General features: G+C 42.0%; 1 protein-coding gene across 1 annotated transcript in view; it reads right to left on the bottom strand.

Annotated features, from left to right (window-relative positions):
• The window catches only part of LOC128697522 (alpha-ketoglutarate-dependent dioxygenase alkB homolog 4), a 159,759-nt gene extending 155,919 nt beyond the window's left edge, over positions 1 to 3,840 (bottom strand). The window contains exon 1 of the mRNA XM_070093978.1: positions 3,805 to 3,840. Within this exon, the coding sequence (XP_069950079.1) occupies positions 3,805 to 3,825 (21 nt within the window). The 5' untranslated portion in view covers positions 3,826 to 3,840. The remainder of the gene's footprint in view (positions 1 to 3,804) is intronic.
• Positions 3,841 to 15,091: the final 11,251 nt, after the last annotated feature.

The raw sequence follows: 15,091 nt of genomic DNA, 5'->3' as shown, positions 1-15,091 counted from the left end.
GCAATAGAAGACACTGTCATGCAGATTCGGGTGTCATCTGCAAAGGAAGACACGGTGCTGTGGCTGACATCCTTGTCTATGTCAGATATGAGGATGAGGAACAAGATGGGAGCGAGTACTGTGCCTTGTGGAGCAGAGTTTTTCACCGTAGCTGCTTCGGACTTTACTCTGTTGACTACTACTCTCTGTGTTCTGTTAGTGAGGAAATTATAGATCCATCGACCGACTTTTCCCGTTATTCCTTCAGCACGCATTTTGTGCGCTATTACGCCATGGTCACACTTGTCGAAGGCTTTTGCAAAGTCTGTATATATTACATCTGCATTCTTTTTGTCTTCTAGTGCATCTAGGACCTTGTTGTAGTGATCCAATAGTTGAGACAGACAGGAGCGACCTGTTCTAAACCCATGTTGCCCTGGGTTGTGTAATTTATGGGCTTCTAGATGGGTGGTGATCTTGCTTCTTAGGACCCTTTCAAAGATTTTTATGATATGGGATGTTAGTGCTATCGGTCTGTAGTTCTTTGCTGTTGCTTTACTGCCCCCTTTGTGGAGTGGGACTATGTCTGTTGTTTTTAGTACCTGTGGGACGACCCCCGTGTCCATGCTCCCTCTCCATAGGATGGTAAAAGCTCGTGATAGGGGCTTCTTGCTGTTCTTGATGAACACAGAGTTCCATGAGTCTGGCCCTGGGGCAGAGTGCATGGGCATGTCATTTATCGCCTGTTCGAAGTCATTTGGCGTCAGGATAACATCAGATAGGCTTGTGTTAACCAAATTCTGTGGCTCTCTCATAAAAATTCATTTTGATCTTCGACTCTCAGTCTGGTTAGCGGCTTGCTAAAAACTGAGTCATATTGGGACTTGAGTAGCTCACTCATTTCCTTGCTGTCATCTGTGTAGGACCCATCTTGTTTAAGTAGGGGCCCAATACTGGACGTTGTTCTCGACTTTGGTTTGGCATAGGAGAAGAAATACTTTGGGTTTCTTTCGATTTCATATTTGGCTTTTAGTTCTTCCCGCTGTTCCTGACTCCTATAAGATTCCTTTAGCTTAAGTTTGATGCTTGCTATTTCTCTGACCAGTGTCTCCCTACGCATTTCAGATATATTGACCTCTTTTAGCCGCTCTGTTATTCTTTTCCGTCGCCTGTAAAGGGAGCTCCTGTCTCTTTCTATTTTACATCTACTCCTCCTTTTTCTTAGAGGAATAAGCCTTGTGCATACATCGAGTGCCACCAAGTTAATCTGTTCTAGGCATAAGTTGGGGTTTGTGTTGCTTAGTATATCTTCCCAGCTTATATCGGTTAGGACTTGGTTTACTTGGTCCCACTTTATGTTTTTGTTGTTGAAGTTGAATTTGTTGAATGCTCCCTCGCGACTAACCTCATTATGTCGGTCTGGGGCTCCGCGCATACATGACTGAACCTCAATTATGTTGTGATCTGAGTATATTGTTTTTGATATGGTGACATTTCGTATCAGATCATCATTGTTAGTGAAGATGAGGTCTAGTGTATTCTCCAGTCTAGTAGGCTCTATTATTTGGTATATTTTTCTGGGATATAAACATGCAAATAGTTCATTACCACTGTAACTTGTTTAGCTATCAGAGCTTTGCGGCCCAGTTCCTGGGCCCAATATGTGCCTCTGTAATCTTTTGACTACCACCCACGGGATAGGAATGGGGTGCATAATAAAGAAATTAAACTGTATCTGGGTATATCGAATATGCTGTTACTCCAGTGGATTTATGTCACTATATTGGACACGATACCAGGGTTTTTCTATGCTACTCTTCCTTTCAAAAATCTATACAGATTCAAGTGTTATCTGGTATCTTCCCGCGTAAAAACTGAGAGGAAATAATTATTAAAGATTGAACACATATCTTTCACTGACTGCAAACTGACCTGATCAACTTTTAAGTGGGTCTACCTTCTCCTTAATCTTACTGCTATATACATGAAAGAAACCTTTTGGGTTGGACTTTGATTCCCTTGCAACTTCAATTTCAAAATCTCTTTGGTTTTTTCTTACTCCTTTTTTTATGTCTCTCTTTAATTGAATATACTGGTCCTTAAGTGTCCCACTCCTCTTTTGATTCGCCTGCAAATGCTGCTTCTTTGAGAGGCATTTGAGTGGGACATGCACAGCATGGTTATAAATTTTAGAAACAATCTGAAGAAAAGGACGCTTGTGTACAGTTCAGAACATTTATTAAAGGAAACGTTTCGCCATGAGTGGTTTCATGAGGACTGATGAGGCCACTCATGGCAGAACGTTTCCCCTTAACGGTGCCCCGTGGCCTGGTGACTAAAACCCTCACTTCACACGGTGAGAGTCCGGGTTCGATTCCCGGCGAGGGGAGAAACATTGGGCGTGTTTCCTTACACAGGTTGTCTATGTTCCCCATCAGTAAAATGGGTACCTGGGTGTTAGTCGACTGGTGTGGGTCGCATCCTGGGACAAAACGGACCTAATTTGCCCGAATTGCTCTGCATAACAAGCTTAGTTAGTTAGTTTAATATGTTTATTATGCACCCCATACCCATCCTGTGGGCGGTAGTCAAAAGATTACAGAGGTACATAATTGGTCCAGGGACTGGACTCCAAAGTTTTGATAGCTGAGCAAGTTACAGAGGTAATGAATTCACAATTTACAAAGGTAATGAACTCACAATTTACAAAGGTAACGAACTCCAGCCTATATAGTAGTATGTCAGTGATGTCACCTGGAGAGAGTTCCGGGGGTCAACGCCCCCGCGGCCCGGTCTGTGACCAGGCCTCCTGGTGGATCAGAGCCTGATCAACCAGGCTGTTGCTGCTGGCTGCACGCAAACCAACGTACGAGCCACAGCCCGGCTGGTCAGGAACCGACTTTAGGTGCTTGTCCAGTGCCAGCTTGAAGACTGCCAGGGGTCCGTTGGTAATCCCCCTTATGTATGCTGGGAGGCAGTTGAACAGTCTCGGGCCCTGACACTTATTGTATGGTCTCTTAACGTGCTAGTGACACCCCTGCTTTTCATTGGGGGGGATGTTGCATCGTCTGCCAAGTCTCTTTCTTTCGTAGTGAGTGATTTTCGTGTGCAAGTTCGGTACTAGTCCCTCTAGGATTTTCCAGGTGTATATAATCATGTATCTCTCCCTGTCAGATAGTACTTTATACCTTGCACATGCACTTTTAGAAATAAAGATATATTATTATTATTATTATTATTATTATTATTATTATTATTATTATTATTATTATTAGTAGTAGTAGTAGTAGTAGTAGTAGTAGTAGTAGTAGTATAATAAATGTCCTAAGCTATACTAAAGTATCCTTTTTTTTCACAGCATGAGTAAGTATTGTTATCAACGCTAAAATCTTGAATAGGTTTAGGCAAATATTTCAGTTAGAGGGTTTGGGTTTAGAAAGGAAGTGCCTGGAATGGGCCTGCTGCAGTGTTCCTTTATTCTTGTTTTTATTATAATCATGGGGTAGAGACATACAGCGCCTGGGGAATGGGAGGTAGTCAGGTTTGATTCAGGGCAAGGGTAACTACTTGTCTAAATCAAGAGCCCTTCACCAGCATCAAAGAACTCTAAAGAGCTGCATACGAGTGTCACATTCTGATTCGTCTATCCCTCACTTTTGGTTAGGTGTTGGGTTTTCTTTAGTCACTAGTGAAAGAAAACGTTTGAGAGCCCGGTCCCTGGACCCATTGTGTACCTCTGTAATCTGTAAATACCTTTGTAACTTGTCATGATTGTGACTAGACCTACCTGGAGTTCATTACCTTTGTAAATTGCGAGTTCATTACCTTTGTAAATTGTGAGTTCATTACCTCTGTAACTTGCTCAGCTATCAAAACTTTGAGGCCCAGTCCCTGGACCCATTATGTACCTCTGTAATCTTTTGACTACCGCCCACTGGATGGGTATGGGGTGCATAATAAACATATTAAACTAAAAAAAAAAAAAAGAGTGAAGAATAGACAAGTGGTGCAGCAGGGGATGCTGAGTATGAGACAATGAGAAATAGTAACATGCAACGTCGGTGAAGCTTATTTTCGTAATATTTAGATTGATTTTCGCAGAGTCTTTGTATTTAATGAAACACTAAAGACGTATGGGTGAAGGCTGGATCCTTCGTCAGCTAAACACGACCCAGTCTCTAATCAGTCAGGCTGTTGTTAAAAGCGCACCAAATTCAGGGATCAGTTGCTAAAAAGATTTAAGGTAAACAGACAGGATATTGCAATGCTAAATGAATTCCAAAGAGTAAGGAGCAGAGTGTAGAAGCTTATAAAAGAAGCAAAAGCAAAGCACCAATGCTCAAAAATCGAAGAATAAAAGAATAACCCCAGAAAACTAAGAGCTGGGGGTATAGCCATAAACCCTTAGATAGATCTAACATAGAGATAAATATCGAAACAACTAAACAACTAATGTGGCAAATAATAATAATAATAATAATAATAATAATAATAATAATAATAATATCTTTATTGCTACACGTACATGTACAAGGTATACAGGCCTAGCTGACATCAGTGACCTCCTACTGTATTTGTGTATACCTGAATAAACTTACTTACTATATAGAAAGGCTCTTGATATGCAGAGCATTTAGGGCAAGTTAGGTCAAAATCGTTCCAGGATGCGACCCACACCAGTCGAAAAACACCCAAGTACCCATTTTACTAATTGGTGAACAGGAATAATAGGTGCAAAGAAACGCGCCCAGTGTTACCAGCCTTGCCAGGAATCGAACTACGGACCCGCAGCGTGTAAAGCAAGAGTTTTGCCTACCAGGCCACGGGCCACATTGTTTTAATTTGCTTTAATTCATACTATGATAAGCCCATGCACTCTGCCCCAGGGCCAGACTCGTGGAACTCCGTGTTCATCAAGAATTGCAAGAAGCTCCTATCACGAGCTTTTACCATCCTATGGAGAGGGAGCATGGACACGGGGGTCGTCCCACAGTTACTAAAAACAACAGACATAGCCCCACTCCACAAAGGGGGCAGTAAAGCAATAGCAAAGAACTAAAGACCAATAACACTAACATCCCATATCATAAAAATCTTTGAAAGGGTCCTAAGAAGCAAGATCTCCACCCATCTAGAAACCCATCAATTACACAACCCAGGGCAACATGGGTTTAGAACAGGTCGCTCCTGTCTGTCTCAACTATTGGATCACTACGACAAGGTCCTAAATGCACTAGAAGACAAAAAGAATGCAGATGTAATATACACAGACTTTGCAAAAGCCTTCGACAAGTGTGACCATGGCGTAATAGCACACAAAATGTGTGCTAAAGGAATAACGGGAAAAGTCGGTCGATGGATCTATAATTTCCTCACTAACAGAACACAGAGAGTAGTAGTCAACAGAGTAAAGTCCGAGGCAGCTACGGTGAAAAACTCTGTTCCACAAGGCACAGTACTCGCTCCCATCTTGTTCCTCATCCTCATATCTGACATAGACAAGGATGTCAGCCACAGCACCGTGTCTTCCTTTGCAGATGACACCCGAATCTGCATGACAGTGTCTTCCATTGCAGACACTGCAAGGCTCCAGGCGGACATCAACCAAATTTTTCAGTGGGCTGCAGAAAACAATATGAAGTTCAACGATGAGAAATTTCAATTACTCAGATATGGTAAACACGAGGAAATTAAATCTTCATCAGAGTACAAAACAAATTCTGGCCACAAAATAGAGCGAAACACCAACGTCAAAGACCTGGGAGTGATCATGTCGGAGGATCTCACCTTCAAGGACCATAACATTGTATCAAACGCATCTGCTAGAAAAATGACAGGATGGATAATGAGAACCTTCAAAACTAGGGAGGCCAAGCCCATGATGACACTCTTCAGGTCACTTGTTTTATCTAGGCTGGAATATTGCTGCACACTAACAGCACCTTTCAAGGCAGGTGAAATTGCTGACCTAGAAAATGTACAGAGAACCTTCACGGCGCGCATAACGGAGATAAAACACCTCAATTACTGGGAGCGCTTGAGGTTCCTGAACCTGTATTCCCTGGAACGCAGGAGGGAGAGATACATGATTATATACACCTGGAAAATCCTAGAGGGACTAGTACCGAACTTGCACACGAAAATCACTCACTACGAAAGCAAAAGACTTGGCAGACGATGCAACATCACCCCAGTGAAAAGCAGGGGTGTCAGTGGCACGTTAAGAGACCATACAATAAGTGTCAGGGGCCCGAGACTGTTCAACTGCCTCCCAGCATACATAAGGGTTATTACCAACGGACCCCTGGCAGTCTTCAAGCTGGCACTGGACAAGCACCTAAAGTCGGTTCCTGACCAGCCGGGCTGTGGCTCGTACGTTGGTTTGCGTGCAGCCAGCAGTAACAGCCTGGTTGATCATTCTCTGATCCACCAGGAGGCTTGGTCACAGACCGGGCTGCGGGGGCGTTGACCCCCGGAACTCTCTCTAGGTAAACTCCAGGTAAATACATCTGTTGCATCAACACTAGTAAGTAAACTGCCGGTTGCATCGAATATCTTTAACACAGACTCCAATAAGTTTAAAACATACTACACTAATGAAGATGTTACCCCAAACAGTTGCCAACTAGTAGGTATATTTTATGACTTCGTACGAAAAGAACTAAACAAGTTAAGTCGAACTAAGAGCACCGGGCAAAATAACATCCCGGCTAAGTTCCTAAAAGATGGTGCCTCTGAACTGCCAATCCCCACTGCGCACATAATAAATTTGTCCATGACAACTAATACCGTTCCGGAGGGGTTCAAGGAGGCCAGAGTTAGTTAGTTTAATATGTTTATTATGCACCTCATACCCATCCTGTGGGCGGTAATGAACTCCAGGTAGATCTGGTCACAATCATGACAAGTTACAAAGGTAATGAACCATCTACACTCCTATACATGGTTACAGTTATGAACAAATTACAAAGTAATGAACCACTGACACGCCAGTCACTTCTGTCTTCAAGAAAAACAGTAGGGCTGATGTCAGCAACTATAGGCTTGTTAGTATACTCAGTGTGACTTCCAAAATTCTAGAGAAGGCGGTGTACTATCAAGTTGTTAAGTATCTTAATGACGAAAACATTCTCCATAGTTACCAATCAGGTTTCAGGAGATCTTACTCGACCGACACCTCCCTAATTAATCTGATGGACCACCTGAGAACTGAAATGTCGTTAGGGAATCTCATAGGTATGGTGTCCATTGGCCATAGACTTGCAAAAGGCCTTCGATACGGTTAACTACAATATATTATGTAAGAAACTACAAGCTGTCGGTATAGGTTCCGTAGACTGGTTTTAAATCCTACTTGAGCAACAGGAAACAAATTGTCAAGCTTAACAACACAGATTCAGAACCCTTGCCGATAGTAAGTGGGGTTCCCCAAGGTAGTATTCTTATGGAAAATTTTATAGGGGGTTACCTGTATGTACCTCAACATTATATGCATACAAGTAATCTCATTAGGAGACGACAGCCATATTGTTTACCGTAGTCACCCCGTGTAGACATGTGAGAAAACTTAACCACCCCTGGTCCCTGCAGGTTACACATGGATATATCCATCAAGGAAAAACACTTGTACATAATCCCACCACTTACCAGATATTCTCTGGTGGTCACTTGATGTAGCTGGATCACCCATAACCTATCCAATTACAACATACCTAACTGGCCAGTATCAGTCTGTTATAACTAGAAGGGTTACTTAACTGTGGGTGATTGATGCTCCTTATTTCCTCCATTCACCATCTCATTTCGATGTCCTGCTACACCGACACGGTTCTTATTCAAGCAGGACGAGGTATCCGTTGGTTTGTCCCGGTTTAGAAGTCGTGACTCCATAAAAACTTCACTATCCTCGGGACAGGAACACGAGGTAAACAGATGCTCACTTTGAGAACGGCGACTTATTTCACTTCACACATTCTCTTAACTTGGTGTTATTATCACTGATTACTTCTTAACCCACCATACGATTTAATGTCTCATAATTATTATACACATTGGAGGCCACTCCATTAAGATCTGAGACCGATGAATGATGATCAAATTACGGGTATTTTCCCCGGGAGACACTCCATGGCGACGTGCCAGTCACTACCGGTCCTACCATTATTCACTAATTTTACCACTTTATTACGGTGGTTCCGTAAATCACGTTCCCTCACTCTTCACCAGGAACAGTTACGACACTTCCTATTATGAAGTGAGGCCTATATTAATCCTTAGGCCGCCGTGAATGCCAATTTCCTGGTCCCATGCTTTCCCAGCCTCTTAACTCAATTCAAAACGCTCCCGCTCCCCCATGCCCCGACTCGACCTCTTCCCGCACATCCGCGCAGGCGCAGAGGGACCCTGTTGGTTCTATTCCATTTTCAAATATATTTTTTGACTCAAATCAACACATTAAACACCTATTAGGCACTATAGCTTCGGAAGATTAAAATATTTTCCACACTGCGGCCGGGCGGAGGTCGTTGTTAGACGACTTAAATAACGTGGAGTACAATTTTCCCATCTTCACTGGCCACCTGGCTTGGGAACTCCAACATTAGTAGTTACAAAATCACCCATTAATTCTTTCCACCTGTTAACTCCTCAGGTTGGGCTTCATCCAAAGCTTCCATGCTTCTGGTATTAACAATTTCCCTCTTATTGTAAGGTGTGACACTAAGCCTATGCTCTCTGGGTTAATTTATTGGGCATACTGGAATTATGAGACTTTAACAATAACAAGTCTCTCTCAGCATCCCAAGTCAGCCCCAGCACATTACTGCATATAGGCACTTCAACTCCAGGACTATCCATATTTATTGATCCCTCAAAATGGACTAATTACTGTTCCATTCCCTCAGGGGCATCCTTGCACCTTGCATTATTTCATTAACCCCTTCACATATCCTCATTAGTTCCTCTTCAGTTGACGTCACACCCGGAAATTGTCCACATAAGATTATTTACCCAATTACTTCGCTCAGTGGACCACCTGTGCACTTAATTAAGGTGTGCATTTATCGTCGCCTGAAGTAAGAACAATTTATTATTTAACTGTTTATTAATTATATCATTATAAGCAGTCAACAATTTTGGTGTCTTGCTCAGTTCGCAGAGCTGGGCCCTTTAACTGTCCATACGCCATCCTACAATTAGTAGATAATTCTGGACGGTTTAGCTTCCACGGAAGTCGCACCCAGTAATGTCCAGATTCAAATCTAACATCCTTAAGGTATTGTTCCTGAGTAATGGAATCACCTGGACTTTCCTCATTTATATTAATCCCTATGCTGTCCAGCTCTCACAAATTAGACTGGTTCAACATCATCCTCGATAGAAGAATACTTGTACTGGGTTGACCTTTTATGAGTAAGACACCGTGACTGTATTTACTACTTCCTCTAGTCATTATTACTAGGCGGTAGTCTGCCATATATTACATGGCCCGTACCAGTGTTGAGGAGAGTGACGCCGCATGGTTTTGGATTTATGCCCTTTATCCTGAATTATTACATCCAACACCGGCAAGGCTACCTCAGCTAGGCCATCATTATTGCCATTAGCTGCAACCTTTACATCAGTCACTGTAGTGTCAGGGTTATTAACATTATCATTATTGTCACCATTATTATAAGAATTACATACAACCCTGCACATAACTGTATGGTGGTTCAGTGGTCAGTCGTCACGTGAGGTCACAGACCCTGAGCTGCTTGGGGATTAGCGTGGACGGTTACAAAGCATGGCTTGCTTCTACAGTGTTTTAAAAGCTGAGGTTGGAGAGTTGAAGGAGGAGGTCTTGCTTCTCCAGGAGGAGATTAGGAGGCTGAAGGTCCACCTCAATGGGCCTGGGAGAGAGTGTGAGGTGGTTGGAGATGTGGGGAATGAGGCTTCTAGCAGTGAGGTGCAGTCTGTCTCTCACTGTGAGGAGGCTGTAGGTGGGGTGGTAGCAACGGCTACCAGCAGTGAGGTGCAGCCCAGCACCTGCTACAAGTGGCGAGTTGTTCACAGTAATGGGAGGCGCATCAGAGTAAGGAAAGTTAAGAGTGCAGATCTGAAGGTAGGAAATCGCTTCTCTGTTCTCCAGGATGAATGTACTTCAGTGGCCAGTGAAGGTAAGGGTACTACTGCCCCTGCTAATGAAGGTAAGCGCATTCTTGTGGTTGGTGACTCTCAGGTAAGATATGTTGATCGTGCTTTTTGTAATAGGAATAAGAAGATGAGAGATAGAGTGTGCTTCCCTGGAGCTGGTGTTGGGGACATTGTCAACAGACTGGATAATATCATGTCAGGTAATGGGAACAAGCCCATTATCTGTCTCAGTGCTGGTGGAAATGATATTGGGAAGGGTAGGAGAGAAGAGCTGCTAGATAAGTACAGGTCAGCTATAGATTTCATTAAGTCTAAGGGAGGGATCCCAATCATATGTAGCATCTTGCCTAGAAGGGGAGTAGGAAATGAATGGTTGTCTAGGGCAATTGGTGTAAATTGCTGGCTAGACAGATACTGCAAGGAACTTGCAATCCCATTCATTGACAACTGGAACAACTTTTATGGCAAACATGATATGTATGCAAGGGATGGGGTTCATCTCTCTGGGGCAGGGGTGGTAGCACTTGCAGACTCGATTGAGAAGGCCATTGGTGAAATGCCTATGATTTTAAACTGATGGAAGATAGAGGTATGGGTGTGTGTGGGAAACAAGCAGGTTGCAACACTAGGGTTGGAAACAGTAAATGTATAAAAGGCATTCAGCATGAAGTTATAAATAAAGACAATAGAACAGGTCAGCAAACAAAGGGGGACAGCAGAGGGCAGCAAGGGACTAGCTCCCTTAAGGTTTACTATACTAATAGCAGGAGTGTTAGAAATAAGATAGATGAGCTAAGATTAATTGCAAGTGCAGGAAACATAGATATTATTGCTATAACAGAGACCTGGCTCAATCTGAAAGATAGAGAGATGCCCTCTGAATGTCACATACAAGGCTATAAATTATTCCACACTGACAGGGTCAACAGGAAAGGTGGTGGAGTAGCGATGTATGTCAGAGACAATTTAAATTGTTGTGTTAGACAAGATATTAAATTAGAAGCGTCAGCCACTGAATCTGTTTGGTTACAGCTTCTCGAGGGCCGAGAAAAACTAATTTTGGGTGTGATTTACAGGGCCCCAAATCTTGATAGGGAGTGCAGTAAACTTCTATGGGACGAAATTCGTAAGGCATCTACATACGAAAATGTTGTGCTAATGGGAGATTTCAACTATAGACAGATTGACTGGAGCAATTTGACAGGAAATTTAGAGTCGGGTGACTTTCTTGATACGATCCAGGATTGTTTTTTAAAACAGTTTGTGACAGAGCCAACTAGGGGAAATAACCTCCTTGACTTGGTTCTTGCCAGTAGGGAAACACTAATTAATAATCTTGAGGTTAATGATGAGCTTGGGGAGAGTGATCACAAATCACTCAGTTTTAACATATCATGGAATTCCCCTAATAATGGCAATCAAGTCTCCGTCCCTGACTTTCGCTTGGCTGATTTCATAGGACTGAAAAATTACTTAGGTGGGCTGAAATGGAATGACCTGACTAGGGGTCAGGTAGGTGGTGATGGTTGCCGATATGATGCTTTCCAGGGCATAGTTCTAGCTGCTCAGTCAAATTATGTTCCAAATAGGGAAATCAGATCAAACAAAAATGATCCTAAATGGATGAACAATAGATTAAAATATCTGATTGGTCAAAAGAGAGGCATATATAGGCAAATCAAAAGAGGAGAGGGGCAATTAAGAAATCGATATATTCAGTTAAAGAGAGAAATAAAAAAGGGAATTAGAAAAGCAAATAGAGATTATGAGGTTAAAGTTGCAAGAGAATCGAAGACTAACCCAAAAGGATTCTTTCAGGTATACAGAAGTAAGATCAGGGACAAGATAGGCCCACTCAAAAGTTCCTCGGGTCAGCTCACTGACAGTGATAAGGAAATGTGTAGAATTTTTAACACATACTTCCTCTCAGTTTTTACACAGGAGGATACCAGCGATATTCCAGTAATGATAAATTATGTAGAACAGGACGATAATAAACTGTGCACTATTAGGGTCACAAGTGACATGGTCCTTAGGCAAATAGATAAATTAAAACCTAACAAATCCCCAGGCCCTGATGAACTGTATGCAAGGGTTCTAAAGGAATGTAAAGAGGAGCTTAGCACACCTTTGGCTAATCTTTTCAACATATCACTACAAACTGGCATGGTGCCAGATAAGTGGAAAATGGCAAATGTGATACCTATTTTCAAAACAGGTGACAGGTCCTTAGCTTCGAACTATAGACCAATAAGCCTAACCTCCATAGTGGGAAAATTTATGGAATCAATAATTGCCGAGGCAGTTCGTAGCCACCTTGAAAAGCATAAATTAATCAACGAATCTCAGCATGGTTTTACAAAGGGGCGTTCCTGCCTTACGAATTTATTAACTTTTTTCACTAAGGTATTTGAGGAGGTAGATCATGGTAATGAATATGATATTGTGTATATGGACTTCAGTAAGGCTTTTGACAGGGTCCCACATCAGAGACTATTGAGGAAAATTAAAGCACATGGAATAGGAGGAGAAATTTTTTCCTGGATAGAGGCATGGTTGACAAATAGGCAGCAGAGAGTTTGCATAAATGGGGAGAAATCAGAGTGGGAAAGCGTCACGAGCGGTGTTCCACAGGGGTCAGTGTTGGGCCCCCTGCTGTTCACAATCTACATAAACGACATAGATGAGGGCATAAAGAGCGACATCGGCAAGTTTGCCGATGACACCAAAATAGGCCGTCGAATTCATTCTGACGAGGACATTCGAGCACTCCAGGAGGATTTGAATAGACTGATGCAGTGGTCGGAGAAGTGGCAGATGCAGTTTAATATAGACAAATGCAAAGTTCTAAATGTTGGACAGGACAATAACCATGCCACATATAAACTAAATAATGTAGATCTTAATATTACGGATTGCGAAAAAGATTTAGGAGTTCTGGTTAGCAGTAATCTGAAACCAAGACAACAGTGCATAAGTGTTCGCAATAAAGCTAATAGAATCCTTGGCTTCATATCAAGAAGCATAAATAATAGGAGTCCTCAGGTTGTTCTTCAACTCTATACATCCTTGGTTAGGCCTCATTTAGATTATGCTGCACAGTTTTGGTCACCGTATTACAGAATGGATATAAATTCTCTGGAAAATGTACAAAGGAGGATGACAAAGATGATCCCATGTATCAGAAACCTTCCCTATGAGGATAGACTAAGGGCCCTGAAACTGCACTCTCTAGAAAGACGTAGAATTAGGGGGGATATGATTGAGGTTTATAAGTGGAAGACAGGAATAAATAAAGGGGATGTAAATAGTGTGCTGAAAATATCTAGCCTAGACAGGACTCGCAGCAATGGTTTTAAGTTGGAAAAATTCAGATTCAGGAGGGATATAGGAAAGTACTGGTTTGGTAATAGAGTTGTGGATGAGTGGAACAAACTCCCAAGTACCGTTATAGAGGCCAGAACGTTGTGTAGCTTTAAAAATAGGTTGGATAAATACATGAGTAGATGTGGGTGGGTGTGAGTTGGACCTGATAGCTTGTGCTAACAGGTCGGTTGCCGTGTTCCTCCCTTAAGTCAATGTGACCTGACCTGACTAGGTTGGGTGCATTGGCTTAAGCCGGTAGGGACTTGGACCTGCCTCGCATGGGCCAGTAGGCCTTCTGCAGTGTTCCTTCGTTCTTATGTTCTTATGTTCTTATTGATAGCAACTGTTCAATTTGGTATGGCAATCCTTTACATTATGATCGTCTAGACATCTGATAAATCTGTCAAGTTCTTTCATTCTTTCCACTTTAATATCCCATGAAGAAGAGACAGTCTCTCTTTTCCTTGCCTGACCTCTTATTAACTGGGTTACCCTTACTGAGGTACTTATTCCTCTTACCTTGATGTGAGGAACCACTATTACTGATTCCTGTCACTTGATATGTGCCTATTTAACTCTTAATTATGATTATTACCACTGGGATTATTTTTCCTTTTTGAGACTTGACAGATACTTCAGAGTCATTATGTGTTATATCCTAAGAACTGTTTGGCTGACTGGTCTGCAATTGAACAATTAATTCTTGCCGACCTAGTCTGATTTCCTCCAGACCGTACTCTGGAGGTTTTGTCAAACCCACCCTTTGCATTAATAGGTTGATCAACTGCCTGGCTTACACCATTTAATTTATTCAAAGCCTTACTTTTACAAGACAGTTTTTCTTCCAATTCGTAATGTTGATTAATTAAAACATTCATTTCCATTCCATCTGAACAATTCTCCAGCAGATCTCTTTCACAGTCTTTAAACCACAATTTGTATCACTCAAATCTACTCTCTAAAACATCTAAATATAACTTTAATTCATTAGGGTTCACGGTTCTTTGATTCATTAAATCCAAGCACTTGTATGCCTTCGTCACATGACCTTTAATTGCCTGTAATGATGCTTTCATTACTCTAAAATCCACGGACTTGTCAGCCACATTAACTCCATCAGATCCAGTCATGGTTAGAGAATTATTAATCACTGATTATACAACTTAAGTAGGCGCCTTATAAAAGTAATTCTTCCACTTTATTCTTGTATAAATCCTAGCCACACATGTGCTAGCAATTAATTAGGCTAATTATCATCCACCACACGATCGATTAAATTTGTGTACCCTATACCCACTTTCTCCAATCAGTCACTTAATTATTAAGAAATTAATTCAATTAATTTTTTCACTGCCAAATCAAAATCGAGAACAACGTCCAGTATTGGGCCCCTACTTAAACAAGATGGGTCCTACACAGATGACAGCAAGGAAATGAGTGAGCTACTCAAGTCCCAATATGACTCAGTTTTTAGCAAGCCGCTAACCAGACTGAGAGTCGAAGATCAAAATGAATTTTTTATGAGAGAGCCACAAAATTTGATTAACACAAGCCTATCCGATGTTATCCTGACGCCAAATGACTTCGAACAGGCGATAAATGACATGCCCAT

The sequence above is a fragment of the Cherax quadricarinatus genome, chromosome 44 (assembly GCF_038502225.1).
Source record: "Cherax quadricarinatus isolate ZL_2023a chromosome 44, ASM3850222v1, whole genome shotgun sequence".
Taxonomy (NCBI): Eukaryota; Metazoa; Arthropoda; class Malacostraca; order Decapoda; family Parastacidae; genus Cherax; species Cherax quadricarinatus.
The sequence above is the reverse complement of the archived record's forward strand: the minus strand, read 5'-3'. Positions and strand labels throughout refer to the sequence as shown.